The 12,746-nt window shown below is 49.1% G+C and overlaps 1 protein-coding gene across 7 annotated transcripts; it reads right to left on the minus strand.

The window, feature by feature from the left end:
• Positions 1 to 1,182: 1,182 nt before the first annotated feature.
• Positions 1,183 to 12,012, minus strand: Ing4 (inhibitor of growth family, member 4). Of its 7 annotated transcripts, none has more exons than XM_005378803.2 (8): positions 11,914 to 12,012; positions 6,559 to 6,630; positions 3,411 to 3,577; positions 3,141 to 3,246; positions 2,879 to 2,984; positions 2,489 to 2,636; positions 1,900 to 1,961; positions 1,183 to 1,805 (listed from the first exon to the last, which is right to left on the minus strand). In XM_005378803.2, the coding sequence occupies exons 1-8, from the start codon at positions 11,948 to 11,950 to the stop codon at positions 1,766 to 1,768; spliced, it is 738 nt and encodes a 245-aa protein (XP_005378860.1). In that variant the 5' UTR covers positions 11,951 to 12,012; the 3' UTR covers positions 1,183 to 1,765. The 7 variants fall into 7 exon arrangements, with proteins under 7 accessions (XP_005378860.1, XP_013366801.1, XP_005378859.1 ...); XM_013511347.1 differs by having other exon boundaries at positions 2,468 to 2,636; XM_005378802.2 differs by having other exon boundaries at positions 2,879 to 2,987.
• Positions 12,013 to 12,746: the final 734 nt, after the last annotated feature.

Here is a 12,746-nt window from a genome sequence, read left to right on the forward strand (position 1 = left end):
CAGGAGACGGGGACACTTCAACTAAGAAATGGGCCAGAAGGAAAACAGCTCCTCACCATTCCAAGCAGACACACCACATCATTTCTGAGAGGAAAGCAGAATTTAACTCAACTCTGAGCTGGTGATATCGTCAGAAAAACAGAAACTTAGAAAAGCAAGCACTAGCCCGGCGTGGTGGCGCACTCCTGTAATCCCACCACTCAGGAGGCTCTGGCAGGAGGATCGTTGCAAGTTCAAGACCAGCCTGGGCTACAAAGTGAGCTCAAAGCCAGCCTGAACTGCACAGCAAGACCCAGTCCCAAAAAGACAAAAAAAAAAAAAAAAAAGCAAAGCAAAGCAAGCACTGGCTCAGCCAATCACCCTCACCTGCTTGGCCCCTTCTGCTCAGTCACCTTTCCCCCAACTCCTAGGCCCACAGTATGTAACCCAGACACCCGGGAAACTTTGGGAGTCACAACCCGGCTGTGTAAACATATAAACCTTCATTTTATTATTTTTTATTTTATGGTAGTTTAGGTACACATAACGATAAAATCCATCATAGAGAGTCTGTACCTGTACATGATGTATCTTCTTTTTTCCCCATTCCCTTTCCTTCCCTTCAACCCCTCTTCCCCTTACTTACAAAACTTTTAAAGCTTTCAATTTTTTTTTTTTTTGGTACCAGCAACCAAACTTAGGACCTTGCACTTGCTGGGCAGGCGCTATGCCACTGAGCTACATCCCTGGCCCATTTTAAAAATTCCCGAGGTTGGTTAGGCTGGTTATCTGCTTGGTTTATCTTCTTTGAACCAACCCATCACTGAAGGCAGATTCCCAAGAGGGAGTGCTCAGGGTCCCCAGAGATGGTTAAAAAGGCAAGCAGGGCCATCCATGGAAGCAGGGAAGAAAATGCCATATTTGTTCCATATATGTAACACCGACACATCACTGGTTAGAAACAGAGAGGCCACGTGGAGGGAAATGTAGGTCCAACCAAGGCTGTGAGCCCCAGCCTGTGGCAGCACCCCCACCAGCTCTGCCTGGCCCCGGCCGCCCTGTGGATGTGGTCCAGGGACCACTGTAGCTGCCTGCCTGCCCCACTTCCGGGGTGTCACCCTTTCCACCCTCCTCCTCCATCAGCCCACAGACACACAGAGAAGTTGAGCATGTGTCACCCAACAGTCTACAATAAACACGGCAGGCCAACACAGATAGCTTTTATTTACCTACCAAACTCCTTTTACATGGGAGTCATCTGCATTTCACTTCACCCCCTTCTCCCACTCACAAGGCCGGGATGAGTCCCCTCAGGTGTCCCTTCAACTAGGGCCACGGCTCAGATGATCTGGGGGACCTTCCCATGGGAAACAGAAAGATGGGGGGAGGTGTATTACACATCTAGCCCCTGCGGGAGAGGAGATTAGGGCAGGGGCATGCCCAGTGTTACTGCCCCGTCCTTAAATCCAAAGCAAGGAGAGTGAGGAGGACCTTCCCTCTGAAATACAGCACCAACCTCAGCACAGAGGCACAGGACAGCAGGCAAGATCGCACTCCTGCGAAGGGGACGGCTGGATGCATGAGGGCACATACCATCGGTGGCCATGGCACCCTCCCTGCAGGGTTTGGATGCAGCCTCGGCATGGGAGTGGGGAGCGAGCGACCAGGAGAGGGGGTGACAGCACCACACCATCTGCTTCTCCCAGCCCCCTGGCCCAGCACACGCCTCTGCCCACCAGCCCTGGTCAGGAGATGTGAAGAAACTGCAAGGAACCCAAGGCGTCATCTACTTCTTCTTCCGCTCTTGGGAGCAACGTGGACAGAACCTAGAAGGTAGGGTGTTGACGGTGAGTGGAGGGAAGAGCGCCCTCTGCCGCTCAGCTGTAGGGCCGCCCAGATCCCGCAGACATCCTCACTCACCATTTCCCCCGGGGCTTGGTGGTCAGTCCCACACAGGCAAAGTGGAACCACTCGATGGAACACTGAGAAAGGAAGAAGGCAGACACGCAGTGGTCAGGCCCTGGGCGGCCGCCGGGAAGAAAGGAGGTGGAGCACAGACTCCTTCAGCACCCCTGCAGTCGCTTTCTTGGGAGACTTCTTTTTTTTAGACAAGGTCTCACTATGCCTTTCAGGCTGGCCTTGAACTCACTTTGTAGCCCAGGCTGGCCTCACACTCACAGCAATGCAATCCTCCTGCCTCAGCCTCCCGAGTGCTGGAAGGCACCATCACGCCCAACTCTTGGGAGATTTCTTAAAAGATCCAACGCTACCCATCTCCAACCACTGTCCCTTCTGGGATCTCACTATGCTGCCCAGCCTGCCCCAAACTCAAGATCACCTGGGTACAAGTAATCTTTCTGCCTCAGTTTCCCAAGGACAGCATTAGAGGCACACGCCCGTGCCTGGCTTCCAATCATCTCTTAAGTCCCGCTCTTCCATCGTGGCCACCCCACTTTACACCCGCTCTCGGCCTCTCCAAACCCCTCACCCTGAGGAAAAGGGCTCTCACATCGGGGTTGTCGCAGCCGATCATCTCTCCGTAGGAGACCTGGTGACAAAGGCAATAGGTGGGCTCGTTGGGATCCACAGGCATATCCAGCACATCCGAGGGGTGCACACTGCCGAAGGTCACCGAGGGCATCCCGTACTCGGGACTTCTGCATGCCAAGAGGGAGGGAAGTGTCATCCCTGGCCAGAAGCTGCCCTGTGAGGTGCTCACGGCGGCAGAGGACAGCCTGGAGGGGCGTGGGCTGGGGCTCCTGCTCTCCCTAGCAGACACCAAACGGAAGGGCAAGCAACCGGCACAGAAGACAGGAGGGTGGGGATCGTGCAGGGTGGTATGGGGCGTTAAGAGGAGAGGACAGGAGAGGTGGCAGAGGATGGCAGCGGACACACTCACGCGCGCACGAGCTTTAACTTCTTCTGGGCAGCTTTGGGGGCTTCCTCATCCGAATTTTTGCCTTTGGAGCGAGCACGCGCAGCTTTCTTCTCCTTCTGAGTCCGGCCTTCTGGGGGAGAGGGGGGGAGCCAGAAGGCGGAGACGGGAAGATGGGTTAAGGCCTCCTTCCTCCCTCTCCAGCCAGGGCTCCTCCCCCAGGCCAGCTGCATCTTCTCCACGGTCCTCGCCCACTGTGGCCCACCCCCCTCCTCACTCTTTTTGCCTTTGCTAGAAGAGCTGTCGTAGTCACTCGACTCGATCTGTTTCTCCTTCAGGTCCGCCTCGAAACGGGCCAGGTCTGTATCCAATCGCCGAATGTGTTTGTCCACCTGGGGTGGGGAAGGAGAAGACAGAGGTGAAGGGTGGGCCCGAGGCAGCAAAGAAGAGCAGGCAGAGTGTATGCATCTTATAGACCCACACGGATCCCAGCATGGCTAGAGGAGGCCCCGAGGGTGAGACGAGAGGTAATGGGGGGCCGTGGACGGGGCCATACCATCTCATAGGTCTGCATGGCAAGCTGCACCTTGTCATCACCAAATTCCTTGCACTTGCCATAGGCCTCCTGGATCTGTCTGAGCAGGGCCAGCTTCTCCTCGGAGCTCAGGCTGCGGGCGCTACTCATATACTCAGTGGCCAACTTGTCAATTTCAGCTTTTAGGTCTACAACAGAGACAGAGGCCTGGTCACGACAGCCCTAGGCAGCCAGACGAGGCACGCTTGTTCCTCTCCTTCCTCAGACCTCTTCCACAGACCACTGTAACCTTCAGACTAAAACCTATCTATCAAATGTGGCAGGTACCAAGCCGTGCACTCCAGAGGCAGCACACTGACACTAGGTGTTTTTAAGGTACCTTCAGGGTGCTGCACAAGGCTAGGACAGTTGAACTTAATCACTGCCACACTGACGGACTCTGCACACGACAGTGAGAGTAAGCACATTCGGTGGATGTTTGAAGATGCTTCTTTGCAGGACTCGCAGCTTTTAGATGAATTATTTTGCCCCAAAAGCCATTTTGTTCCTTATCTCAAAAACACCCTACAGCAGCTCTGCCTGCCGTGAGCCAGGCTGGGTCATCGGCTGCTCTGGTTGCCAGGTCTCCTGATTCCAGCTGAGGCCTCCTTAATACTGCCTGCCCCGCCTGCCCCTTCATCTATGGCTTGCTTCTATTTCCCGTCAGTTTTTACACTGCTCCCAACAGTTTAACACTGACTGGAAGGCCGCTGATGTCCCAGGACCCCAACGATAGCTGTCTGCCGCCTCGTGTCTGCCAGGGCTCATGAAAATGTCAACGGCCAGAGGCAAGAGTGATTCTAACAGCAACATGGCAGCTAACAGGAAGCACCTAAGACACACTAGGACGATGACACCTTCACTCCAGGCCTTTGGAAGAAGCCAAAAAGCACACACTTCATCATTCCCAGCTGGTCTTCGTGCAGGGACTCAAGAGGTAGAACTGAGCTGGGTGCAATGTTCTACACCTGTGACCTCAGCTACTTGGGAGACTAAGGCAGAAGGATCACATGTTCAAGGCTGATCTAGGTAACTCTGTGAGATCTTGTCTCAAAATTAATAAAAAGGGATGAGGAGTAGCTCAGGGCTCCCGGGCTCAACCTTCACTGCTACCAAAAAATAATAAAATGAAAGCTAGGTGTGGTAGCACACACCCCTGATCCCAGCACGGTGGGAGGCTGAGGCAGGAGGACCAAAAATTTGAGTAATGCATAGGCAACTTAATGAGAGCCTATCTCCACATGGGACAGGGGGCTGGCTGAAAATGTACCTCATGGCAGAGGCCCTGCATTCAATCCCCAATACTGTGGGTTCAACTGTTTTTTTTTTTTTTTTTTGGAACTGGGAATCGAACTCAGGACCTCACACTTGCAAGGTTGGTGCTGTGCCTCTGAGCTATACCCACAGGTCCCCAATACTGTGTATGAGCAAATAACAGAAAGTCTTTTTTTTTTTTTTTGATTTGAGGCAGGGGCTGGGGATTTAGCTCAGCAGCACAGCATTTGCCTGGCAAGCACAAGGTCGTGAGTTTGGTTCCTGGTACCAGAAAAAAACCAAAAAAAAAAATAAATAAATAAAATAAATTTGAGGCAGGCTCTCACTATGTAGCCCAGGCTGGCCTTGAACTTGCTGCGATCCTCCTGCCTCAGCCTCCCGTGTGCTAGGATTACAGGCGTGCACCACCACACCTGGCCCAATAAGCACAACATTTTAAAAAGACTGGGGACATCAATCAGTGGGTAGTCTTGTACTGGAAAAAGGCAGCAGGCAGTGCTTGAGCTGGGCTCTCCACCTCTTGAGTGAACCTATGGCACAGCTTTAAGGGGGCTAACGGCGGCCCATTTCACCTGGAGTGGGGCCACACAGGACAGAGGGCTAAGACCCTCTTGCCCTCCAGGGTTACTGGCTCCAAGCAAAGGCTCACTGCAGTGCAATCTGCTCAAACTCTGAGGCCTGAGACGATTTCGTTTCTGTCAGGCTGAAGAACATAGTATAAGGTCCAATGTTAAATGCTGCCTTTCTTTTTCTTCTTTTCTCTCTTTTTTTTAAAATAACATCTCATGTAGCAAACCTGTCTGCCAACACAAACTGCTATCTAAAGCCGCAACTGTAATTCTGGGACAGTTAATTCCGTGAGGCGGAACCACTCCATGTTCCTATAAATACATCAAACATGAACAGCAGAAATGGCCTGAGTCCACTTTGTTTCTTGAATTATTCTTTAATGTTTTGGGGACAGGGTCTCACTCTGTAGTCCAGGCTGGCTTTGAACTTGTGATTTATGGCAATCTTCCTGCCTCAGCCTCTTGAGTGCTGGGATTACAGGCCCGTGCTACCTCACCTAGCTTCTTAAACTGTTGTTGAAGAAAGCATAAAGATCATAGCATCTCTCTTTTTCACAGTTCTGGGACTGAACCCAGGCTTTGTTCTAAGGGACTGAGCCCCACCCCCATCCTTTGCTAGTTTATCTATTTTTTTGTCTTTTTGAGACAGGGTCTTGCTCTGCAGTTCAGGCTGGCCTTGAGCTCACTTTGTAGCCCAGGCTGATCTCGGAACTCGCAATGATCCTCCTGTCTGAGCCTCCCGAGTGTTGGGATTAGAGTGCTGGGATTATAGGCATGTGCTACCACACCCAGATATTTTTTGTCTTTTTGAGTCAGGATCTCACTGTAGTCCAGGCTGGTCTTGAAATAGCCCAGGCTGGCCTCAAAATTTGAGATCCTCCTGCTTTAGCCTCCTGAGCCACTGGAATCTCAAGCATATACACACTATGCCTGGCATATCTTTTAGATTCTTGAGACACTGTCTCTATTCCATTGGTTATGGAAAAGCTGATACAGAAATGAGGATCGTCAATACTCTCTCTCTTGGGAACTGCAACAGAGAAAAAGAAAAAAAAAGAAGAATTGCAAGAAAATAAGAAAAGAGGGGCAGGGATACAGCTCAGCGGCACAAGCACCTGTCTGGCAAACACAAGATTCTGAGTTCAATTCCCAGGACCCAAAAAAAAAGAAAAGCAAATAAGAAAGCCACGGTTCTTCTGATCGTGCCAGGTGACACAGTACGAGCAAGCACAAGAATGAGTGGTTATACGTCCTCCTCTCCCACAGAGTCCCTATTCGGTACGCACCCTCTGTTCTTTGGTCCAGGTCCCTCATGAGTTGAAAGTTTCTCTGTAATTCAAAGGGCAGGTTTTCAATACCTAGGGAAGAGAGAAAACTGACTTAGCACGTGATCAACACTAATTTATACTCCAGTCCCCAAATTTACTTTTTTTTTTTTTTGCCTTTTTGAGACAGGGTCTCACTATGCAGTTCAGGCTGGCCTTGAGCTCACTTTTGTAGCCCAGGCTGGTCTCAAACTCGCAAGGATCCTCTTGCCTCAGCCTCCCAAGTGCTAGGATTACAGGCTTCCGCCACCACGCCCACCCCCAGTCCGTTTCCCCCCGACCCCCGCCAGCCCATTTTTAAGAGAAGGTTTTGCTAAACTGGCCAGGCTGGCCTCAAACTCCTCAGCCTCCCAAGTGCTTGTTTGCAGGGTGCACCACCACACTCAGCCTCTATGGTTCCTTGTAAAATGCAGTTTCATTTTCCCTCCCTCAAACCTCTAGACTGGTGACAGCAATCACACTTTTCTCACAAGAGGCTGTATCTGCTTCTCTCTCCCCACAACTAACTTCACCTCTGCAAAACTGTCCACCACTTTCCTCTGCTGTGACCTTATTCAGCTTTTCTCCTTCCTTTAGCTTCAATCACTGCCTCCACATTCCCTGCTCTAATTTACAGTGCCACAGTGGCTGGATGTGTGGTGCACACCTGTAATCCACGTACTATGGGAGGCCGAGGCAGGAGGACTGCTGTGAGTTCAAAGCCAGCCTGCAGTACATAGTTGAGTTCAAGGTCAGCCTGAACTATATAGCTAGACCCTATCTCAAAAAAACCTAATGTCAGGCACGGTGGTGCACTCCTGCATTCCCAGCACTCAGGAGGCTGAGGCAAGAAGATTGCTATGAGTTTCAGGCCAGGCTGAGCTATATAGTGAGTTAAAGTCAAGCATGAACTACTGAGTGAGAACCTGTCTCAAAAACAAAAACAAAAACAAACCCCAAACCATCCTGGTACCCTGAACTACTAATCACATGACACACTTCCAAGCTACTGTCCATAAAAGTAGCTTGAACATTTTTTCAAAAAATGTAAGCCAGTTGTGGTGGCACCTGCCTGTAATTCCAGCACTCAGGAGGCTGAGGCAGGAGAATGGTTGTGAGTTTGAGGCCAGCCTGAACTGCGTAACGAGACCCTGTCTCAAAAAAGACAAAAATAAATAAATAAAAGATAAAAAACATAAACAACATAAACTGTTGGGTACAGTGGTATACATCTATAATCCCAGTATTTGGGGAGGCCGAGGCAGGAGGATCCCAAGTTAAAATTCAGTTTGAGCAACTTAGCAAGATCCTGTCTCAAATAAAACATAAAGAAAGGGCTGGAGAGGTAGCTCAGTGTGAGGGCCCTGGGTTCAATCCCCAGCACTGCAGGAGCAGGGAGAGTAAAGTATCAGGGTGTGGTGGCCCATACCATAACCCCAGCTACTCCACTCTGAGGCTAAGGCAATGGATGGAGTTTGAAGGCAGACCACGCAACTTCACAAACTGTCTCAAAAAAAAAAAAAAAAAAAAAAAAAAAGCCAACTCTCCCACTAACAAACTTCCCACGACTTCTCAGCACAGGTGGCAGGTTCTGCACCTCTGGCCCTTACCTGCCCACACTAGCCAGGGCAGGCCCCCTTGCATAGTCTCCGGGTACACTGGCTTCTGCAGGCCTGGAACCCCCTTGGCCTTCCTTACCCGGCCAGCTCTGCCGTACCTTCTGGCCTGCGAAATTCACGTTCATTCTTCAAAGTTCTGCTCAAACTAGGTACAGTGAGTGGCACACCCCTGTCACCCCAGCACTCTGGAAGCTTGAGGCTGGAGGATCACAAATTCAAGCCCAGCCTGGGCAATTTAGTGACTTAGGCCCTGTCTCAAAATGAAACATATAAAAAGGGCTCAGTAAAGACCTGGGTTTGATCCCCAGTACTCAAAAAGAGATATATAACACAAACCAGCCCAACCTGATCTTTCCAGACTCTGCCAAATACTGTACATATAGGTTATCAAAGTATTCTCTTGGCCTTTTTATTCTTTTTCTTTCAGTACTACTAAGAATTAGAACCCATGGCTTTGTGCATGCTGGGTGAGCACTCTACTAGGGAGCTTCATCCTAGCCCTATCTACCTGTCTGTCCATCTGTCTATCTATTTATGGAGACAGGATCTTACTTTGTAGTTTAGGCTGGCCTTGAACTTACAATGATCCTCTTGCCTCAGCCTCCCAAGTGCTGGGATTACGGGGTGTGTGTGTGTGTGTGTGTGTGTGTGTGTGTGTGTGTGCCACTGCACCAGACCATCCTAGCCCTTTTTATTGATTTATTTCTAAAATTTCTGGACAGGGTCTCACTACATTGCCCCGGCTGGTATCAAATTCCCAATCCTCTCGGCTCAGTGATCCAAGCAGCTGAGACTTCAGCTGTGCCCAACTCCACTGCACTCTTTTAGCACTTACCTAACTGTAACTGTCTAGTTACTGAGCTGACATCTTCTCCTAGTGCTCCAGGAAGCTGGAAACTCATGTCTGGTTCTGCCCTGTCCCCCTAGTGCTTAGAAGACTGACTTGCATACAGAAGCACTCAGTGAATACTTAAAATAGACCATCAATTCTCACCCTACAAGAAAACCTCTTCCTACAACTTCACTTCAAACTTTTAATTTATCTTGGTCTGCCACCATCAGTTCACAGAGATTATTTTAAATTATCGATGATTTACCAAATCAAATGATGTTATCAGTCTTCTCTTAAAAAGTGCTCTCTCTTCAGCTGCAGAGGGTACGTACCAAATAGGGGCTCTTGTGTACTATCTATTTCCCTTCGATGTAGCTCATTCCCTTAAGGTTCCAAATATCAGCATACACCTTCTTTTAATCACAACACTGATGCTTTTTTTTTTGTGGTACCAGAACTGAACTCAGGACCTTGCGTTTGCCAGGCAGGCACTGTGCCACTGAGCTATATCCCCAGCCCTGCAGTGATGCTTTTTTAGCCTGTCCCTTAAATGTTAGTATTTTCTAGAGATCACATTTCAACTCTCCTCTCTCTCCTCAGTACCAGGGACTGAACCCAAGACCTTCACAATGAGCTACATCTCTAGCCCTTTTTATTTTGAAATAGGGTCTCACTAAATTGCTAAGTTCCCTAGGCTGAGCTCAAATTTGCAATCCTCCTGCCTCAGCCTCCTGGAGTGCTTTTTTTTTTTTTTTTTTTTGAGACCAGGTCTCAATATGTAGTTCAGGCTGGCCTTGGACTTCTCCATTTCTGTTCTTTGAGTGATCTCATTCCATTCACTCTCCTGGATACAGTTACCATTTCTATGCTTAAGTATAAAATGAATGAAATGGTGGCCCACGCCTGTAATCCCAGCACTTGGGAGGTTAAAGCAGGAGGATCGCTGTGAGTTTGAGACCAACCTGGGCTACAAAGTGAGCTCAAGGCCAGCCTGAACTGCATAGCAAAACTCTGTCCCAAAAAGAAAAAAAAAAAATTTATTGTGATCACTCCCAACTTGCCTATCTTGTTAATAGTACATCGTCTGCCTCATTTTCCAGGCAGGAAAAAGTCACATTAGATTCTTCTTTCTCGGAGCCACTCAGTAGGTACTGTCATATTTAACTCCTAAACACTTCTATCACTCTGAGTCAGGTCCTCATCTCTGACCCAGACTGTGGTCACTAAATGACCTCCTTGCTACCAACATTATGGTGTTCTGAGCTACCATGGCAACCATCTTCCTTTATGAAGGATAACAAACTATTTTCAAATGCAAACTTTTTCCAGTCTCTCTGCTTCCTAATCTCTCACTTTCAAATCATACGTATCAAAACTGCCCTCATTTTCCCTTCACCTTGCCACACACCCATCACAATCCTTGTGCTGCTCCTTTCCTCAACTATGAGTTCACTTTTTTTTTTTTTTGGTTTTTTTGAAACAGGGTCTGGCTATGCAGTTCAGGCTGGTCTTGAGCTCACTTTGTAGCCCAGGCTGGTCTCAAATTTGCAACAATTCTCTTGCCTCTACCTCCCGAGTGCTAGGATTACAGGCATGCACCACCACACCTGGTGAGTTCACTTTTTTTCTGCACTGGCAAACATGCTTAGCTTTCAAGAACCCATTCAAAATCACCTTGTCTGTACTAACCTGCAACCCCAAATAGTTATCCCATCTCTCTAGAGTTTTACCGACTGTCCTCTTAATGTGTTCCTAATATTTCCTATATTTTACTTTTTTTTTTTTTTTGGTCTTTTTCAGATAGGGTCTCGATATGCAGCTCAGGGGGGCCTTGAGCTCACTTTGTAGCCCAGGCTGGTCTCGAACTCGGAACGATCCTCCTGCCTCAGCCTCCCAAGTGCTGGGATTACAGGCGTGTGCCACCATGTCCGGCTTTGTTTTGCTTTTTTGAGGCAGGGTTATACTATGGAGCCCAGACTGTCCTCGAATTTGAAGCTATCCTCCTGCTTCAGCCTCCGGAGTGCTGAGATTACAGGTGTACACCACCACGCTCCGTTTCACTGTTTAATAATTAGTTAACCTGTAGGATCTGTTTCCCATTACACTATGAGCTCGTGAAGGCAGAGGCTGGGTATGTCTGCCCAACTCTCTCTTTGCAGTGTTGGGGATTGAACCCCAGGCATTATGTATGCTAGACAAACACTACTACTGAGCTACAATACCAACCCATCAGTCGTTTTGTTACATTCCCAGTGTCTGCCATTATGTCTGATCTATAGCAGTTCCTCAATAAGCATGTTAAATGACTCTCCAATAAGACAAACCTAAGTACACAGGGTGACAGGCTAGTGAAGCGGTGGGTTACTTAAATAGCATAAACATAACCCCAGATTTCCATTTGGTGAGAAATGGATCCTTTCAACTGATCATCTGACAACAGTCCCTAACCCCACCTGCACCCCCACCCCCGTGAGAAGCCACCTGAGAAAGAACTGGCTGCAGGACACTCGAGCAGGTCTTTCTGGCTGCTCCAAACGGCAGCGAGTGCTACCGATTCTAGAAGATTTGGGGGGTGGGGCGCGTCCACCCTGGGGCTAGAGAGACACTGGAGTACAGATGTAGCAAAGATTTCCTTGCCACTCCTGGTGGCCCAAGACACATACCTGAACCCCAGCGGGCAGCCCCTCCTTCCTTTACACCCAACAGCGAGGACTCGGCCCTTCTGCCCCGCCCCCTCTTTCTTCCCACCCCTCAATATTTCCTCCCGCAGATCCCTCTTCAAAATTGGGACCTTCTCGTCACCAGAACTTCCAGGACGCACATCCTCTCGGCCCCGGTCGCCCACCACTCTATGACCCCTGACCCTCTCCTCCAGCTTGCTCTTACTGTCCAGATAATGTTCCAAATACATCCCAGCAGCCATCTTGAAGCAAAACAAAGCAACTTCCGATCCGCCCCGGAAGTGACTAGAACAAGCTATTCTTAGCTCAGATCCTTTCCGCCCTTAAAGGAAGCACTTCCGCCCTTAGTAAGGATCCACCCGGACATATCCGCCCGACGTTGAACTTTTCCTTTGGCGTGTGTACTCACGACTGCTCACGGCGAGGCTGCTATAACCCGCTTCCGCCCCTACTGACTCTGGTCCGCGACCGAGACAGGTATGACGTCACGGAAATCGCCATTTTGCATTTTCTAGCGAACTTTTTTTTTCCCCTCCAAAAGGGGAAGATGTGGTAATGGGGGAAAAAAGGGTTCCTTGGAAGTGTATTCCATAAATAGCCCTTTTCAGCAACTGGGGATTCCAACTTCCTTTGGCAGATTATGAATCTGGTAACCAAAGCAGGTCCTGGCTGAAGTGACTTTCTCTAGCGTAGCTAATTTAAAGATTTGGCAGAGTTACCAGGCCTTGCAAATTTAAACACTCTTGCAGTTCTCTTCACTCATGCGAACAGTTCTACATATCATCATCATCATCATCATTATTATTATAACCTTGGTACTGGGGATTGAACCCAGGGCTTCACAGATATTAAACAAGCACTCTTACCACTGAGCTACACCAGTCATTATTTTAAAACTTTCTTCTTAAAAGTATAAAATTATAAAATACTGCCTTCTGTCAGTTCCTGAACTTTATGTATTTTTGTCTTTTTGAGACAAGGTCTCACTATGCAGTTCAGGCTGGCCTTGAGCTCACTTTGTAGCCCAGGGTGGTCTCG

The sequence above is a fragment of the Chinchilla lanigera genome, unplaced genomic scaffold (genome assembly GCF_000276665.1).
Source record: "Chinchilla lanigera isolate Chin_1 unplaced genomic scaffold, ChiLan1.0 scaffold00012, whole genome shotgun sequence".
NCBI lineage: Eukaryota > Metazoa > Chordata > Mammalia > Rodentia > Chinchillidae > Chinchilla > Chinchilla lanigera.

What these genes read in the sequence shown, in the direction of transcription:
- Ing4 (XM_013511346.1), bottom strand. Translation starts at nt 11,950, where the DNA reads ATGGCTGCTGGGATGTATTTGGAACATTATCTGGACA. An exon ending in CCTGGACCAAAGAACAGAGG is followed by an intron (nt 3,578 to 6,558) that starts GTGCGTACCGAA and finishes TCTCTGTTGTAG; the next exon opens with ACCTAAAAGCTGAAATTGAC. An exon ending in TGAGAGCCCTTTTCCTCAGG is followed by an intron (nt 1,962 to 2,467) that starts GTGAGGGGTTTG and finishes TTCCTTTCTCAG; the next exon opens with TGTTCCATCGAGTGGTTCCA.